Source organism: Triticum urartu, chromosome 3 (assembly GCF_003073215.2).
Source record: "Triticum urartu cultivar G1812 chromosome 3, Tu2.1, whole genome shotgun sequence".
NCBI lineage: Eukaryota > Viridiplantae > Streptophyta > Magnoliopsida > Poales > Poaceae > Triticum > Triticum urartu.
The window spans coordinates 389,913,525-389,918,038 of record NC_053024.1 but is presented as its reverse complement, the minus strand read 5'-3'; the positions used below and the strand labels follow the sequence as shown (position 1 = coordinate 389,918,038).

The window sequence follows — 4,514 nt, the reverse complement described above, 5'->3', positions numbered from 1 at the left end:
GTCCAGTCCTTACACTAACTTGACAACAAGCTTTTTTCTTAACAACAGACCTAATTTTTGCCTGTTGTACTGAACTGCGTATGCGGCTGAAAGAAATCATTGAGCAGGTGAGTGGTGTCTGCAATTCACATACCTATTCACTCCCTCAACACAGTATCCCAGCAGACGGACCAAATTCTTATGTCGTACATGGCCAATAGCTTCAACCTCCACTCTGAATTCCTTCTCCGCCTGCCCCCTGCAAATCCCAGGAAGATGCACAACAGCACAATTATTGGAATAAGTATAAAGAGAAGAAAAGTACTAGCAAAACACCGAAAGTGAGGTGAGCTTACATGTTGTTAAAAATCTTCTTTATGGCAACCTCGGTTCCATTCACCAGACGGCCACGATACACAACTCCGTAACCACCCTCTCCAAGCACATTCTCCTTTGAGAAGCGATTGGTGGCGAATTCAAGGTCGCGCAGAGTGAACCAGTGACCCCAACCAAGATGAGAGAACTCGGGAAGGCCAACGAGGGGCGACGCGGAGACGAACGCCGCAGGAGAATACGGTTTCCTGCCTTGCCCCGAGCCGCCATCTTCACCAGAATGCACACTACCAACCCGGTCCACATTGCACACTGAGCTTCCCTGGCTCACGTTATCATGATCCGAGGACTTGCTCAGTGCCATATGCCCCACTGTCTTCCCCGGCTCCCGATTCACGGCGTGCTTGTCCTGCGTTGGGAAGCTAGGCTGCTCACGTTCATGCATCGTTTGCGCAAGGCTGCGCCCACCGCCCACCCTGTCTACCGGGATCTCCTTGGAGTAGATGGGGATCTGTGTCTGGCTCAAGTTCTCCATGGTTCTCTTTGTCTTGCGACGGGACGCCGCCCAGATACATATCATCAGCAGAATGGCCACCAGGAGAGCGACTACACCGATTGCAATCCAGACCCACAATGCCAGGCCAAGAACCTTCTTCGTCATCTCTAAACTCAGACCAGTGGAAACCATGGCGGCAGTGTGCTAAAATTTGGAGCTGTACCGCATCAGAGTAGAGCACTCCTAGGCATCAGCAACTGTAGACGAATCCTTCTCCCTGAAGAAGGACAGTAGTAACGCGGTTAGATACAGTTAGGTTGTTGTTGCGTCGAGACAATCAACACATCTCTCTTGTGTTACAAAAGCATAGCATCTCTGTTCTCGCAAGAGAGAGAAAAGAAAATTCTCCTTGGACGGACGATTTCTGCCCCGTACAATAATTGCTCCGACAGACACGCACGCGCTTTTTTTCTTGTCTGTAAGATGCATCGATCTGAGGACCGAATGCTAGAATGGAGAGGGAAGAAGGGAAGGAAGATGTCTGATCTCAGTGTGGCCGTAGGACCATTTGAGAAGAAAATTAAAGCTGACCTCTTTGTGCAGCAGAAGCTCCATCCACTCATTCGTCAAGCAAAGAACCTGAAGAAACAAGCAAAGAAACCATCAGAGAGGGAAAGAAGCAAGAAGGAAGCGAAATTAAGACGACCCGTAACGAGCATTTGTTCAAGCTAGAAAGTAGAGACCGGAAAATGCAAGCAAGAACCAACCGCGCGTAGCAAAGCTCGAGAAGAATCCAGCCTGTGGCAGCAATGGCGAAGGGGAACCCGAGGAGGGAGAGAGAGAGGAGATGGGAGTAAAAGGAAAAGGGGGAAAGGAAGGTGGTGGATGTTGCAGGTGTGGCATTAAAGGCTGGCTGGATGAGGCCGCAGGAAGACGCGACGCAGAAACGGGTGAGGGAGGCAATTAAAGAAATGGCGTGGTAGATTGGTGAAAATGGCGAGCGGAGGAGGTCGACGAAGGGGGGGCGGGGCGGGGCAACGTGCTGGTCTGCAGGATAAGGTCAACTGACAGAATATAATAACTGCATGTAGATAGCATGGCGCGGAAACAGGGTTCATGGATTCAGGCAGGCTGGCTGGCTGGCTCGGGACAGCCTTGGCCACTATCTTTTGCTTCCCCCGCCCGCCCGCCGGGTCTGCAAATTCTTGGTGCATGCCGGCCCACGCACAGCTGTCGCTCCCTGCTCGTCAGGATCCTCTGCGCCAGTCTTTGCCTAGGAACTCTTGGTGGTCTGCTGGATGCTATGCTCTACAATAAACTACTCCCTCCATTCTAAAATATAGTGCGCCCGCACTTCTTGAGATCGAACTTTGATCATAAAGAGACCGACTGCGGGGAGAAAAAGTTACATAATTAAAAACTTCTTTCGAATACGAATTCACTGATATAATTTTTGCTCCCGCCGCAACCGGTCTTGATAGTTAAATTTACGATCAAAATTGAAACACAGGGATAGAGGAAGCACTACATTATAAAACGGAGGGAGTACATATATTCTGCTCTTCTTTGGCTTTCCAGGAAACATGTGAATTGGACTGAGATTGGCAACCCTTGACCCCATTGGAAATTGCGGAAAAGAAATGAAAGCTCAAGGAAGAGCGTCACGGGCGCGTTTCATTACGGTCCGACGGGCTACGCAGACGATCAGCACCCCTGCCTGCCCTGCGTACCGGGCTTGCGGGAGGACCATCGCTGCCCGGGTAGTGAAATAATAATGTGGTGAGAAGTGGAAAGGCGGGCAGGGGCTGTTTGGATTGAGACTACCTTTGCCATATATTACCATATGATTTTTGTGATAATTGCTTTAATTGAGTTGTTTAAATTGTTAGTCACATTTTGCCTTGTCTAAGATAATCTTGCCACACTTTTTGTCTGTATGACATGTGGAGTTCACTGCTCATAAAAAAATCCTTGCCTTAGGTGTAACTAGAACCTAACATCTACCTAACTTGGTCAAACTTGCCTAAGGTTAGGTATGGCAAAGTATGACAAGATGTGGCTGGGAACCAAACAGCCCCTTACATGTCAGGGCATCTCCAGCGGTGCCCCAGGAAGGCCTCCCCAAGTGTTTTTTTGCGCCGGCGCCGAAAAATCGACCCAGTCGCGCCCCCAGGAGCCCGATTTTCGCCGGCTTGGACCGAAAACAGCGCCGGCGGACCCAGGCCGAACCCGGCGCGCTGGGGGACGCCGGGGCGAACTGTTTTGGCGCGAAACAGCCGCGGGCCCGTCGCGTCAGGGACACGGCTCTCTTCTCGCCCCTTCATCGTTCTCATCGCCTCGTTTCCCGCGGCGAATCAATGCCAAAGCTGCCGCGCCGGTCAGCCTGCGCCATTGATGCCTCACGGGCGGCGCAGTGAAGACCGGATGACGCGCGTCCCTCGCCCGCCACGCGTACTCACGGCTACTAGCGCACGGACGGCGCCTCGGCCTATATAAGACGCGCCCCAGCGCACTCGGCGACTCGCACTCTCTCGCCGTCGTCGTTCCTCCCTCTCCTCTCTCCCGCCGTCTCCAGTTCATCACACCCATGGCCGAGCGCTTCCCAGGCGACGGCGCGGCGGCGAACGGCTTCGGCCGTCGCCATCTACACGAGAACGAGGCTCGCCTCCTTTTCGAGGTCGAGTACCCGGTCCCGCCGGACATGCGGGTGCCCGGGGCGTGGAGGATCAGCGCCGGCGGCGTGCCGGTGCCCCCCGTACCCACCGGCGCGGCGCGGCGTGCGAAGATCGCACGCATCCGCTCGTCCCTGCCGCGTGCGGCGAGGGAGGGGCCACGGTACGTCCCCGACAGCCCGCTCTGGGAGCCTTATTTCCATCGCCGTCACGCCGAGCAGCTCGAGGCCACCAACGGCGTCAAGCCCTCCGGCAGGCTCAACGCCGTCGGCCGGCGTCGGTGATGGGGCGTGCCCGGGCGCACGTTGGAGGCCGTCCTCGAGTACATCGAGGGCGGCAACACGCCGCGCCTCGAGTACCCCGCTCCCCCGTCCTTCCCACGCCGCCGGGAAGCTCCTGGACCCCGAGGCGCATGGAGACCGGGGGGTCCTCCTCCTCGTCCGGCGGCTCCCCTGCCTCCACCTCCGCCCCGTCAAGCCGGAGCCCCAGGGCACGCCTGTCAGCGCGCGCACCCGCAGCTCCGGCGTCCGCATCGGCGATAACGCCTCCCCCACCGGCCGCTTCGTCCTCGTTGAGCCCAAGCCGGAGCCCGGCCTCCCCGCGGAGTACGAGGAGATAGCCCGGCGTGGCTTCTCCGACGAGGAGCCCTGTGGTGGGCGCAGGACGACTACCTCCGCGACGAGATGGTCCGGCAGCACCGGGCCCTGGAGGAGATCGTCGCCCGCAAGCGTGGGCGCGAGTACGAGCACAGCGTCGTGGTCCTCAACAGCGACGACGACGACGACGCTCCCGGACCGTCCAACCCGCCGCGACAACCGGGGGAGGGATGCAGCAGGGACGGCGGAGGCGTCGACGGGGGCGACGACGACAACGACGACGGCGGCGGTGACTACACGCGGTTCTACAGCCTCCTCGGCATGTAGAACCGCGTGGGCGGGCGGCGAGGCGGGCAGCAAGGGAGACGGCGGGGTAGCCCGCGGTAGTTTTTCTTTTTTTATAAAATATGTTTAAATTTAAACGAACTCAAACATATT

At 56.6% G+C, this 4,514-nt stretch overlaps 1 protein-coding gene across 2 annotated transcripts; it reads right to left on the bottom strand.

The window, feature by feature from the left end:
- Window positions 1-133: 133 nt before the first annotated feature.
- On the bottom strand, window positions 134-1,859 carry LOC125548400 (probable receptor-like protein kinase At2g42960; the record flags this gene model as incomplete). Of its 2 annotated transcripts, none has more annotated exon segments than XM_048712002.1 (4): window positions 134-238; window positions 336-1,085; window positions 1,400-1,447; window positions 1,576-1,859. In XM_048712002.1, coding segments are annotated over 2 exon segments (770 nt in total), but the record flags the coding sequence as incomplete, so codon positions are not given.
- Between the last annotated feature and the right edge of the window lie 2,655 nt (window positions 1,860-4,514).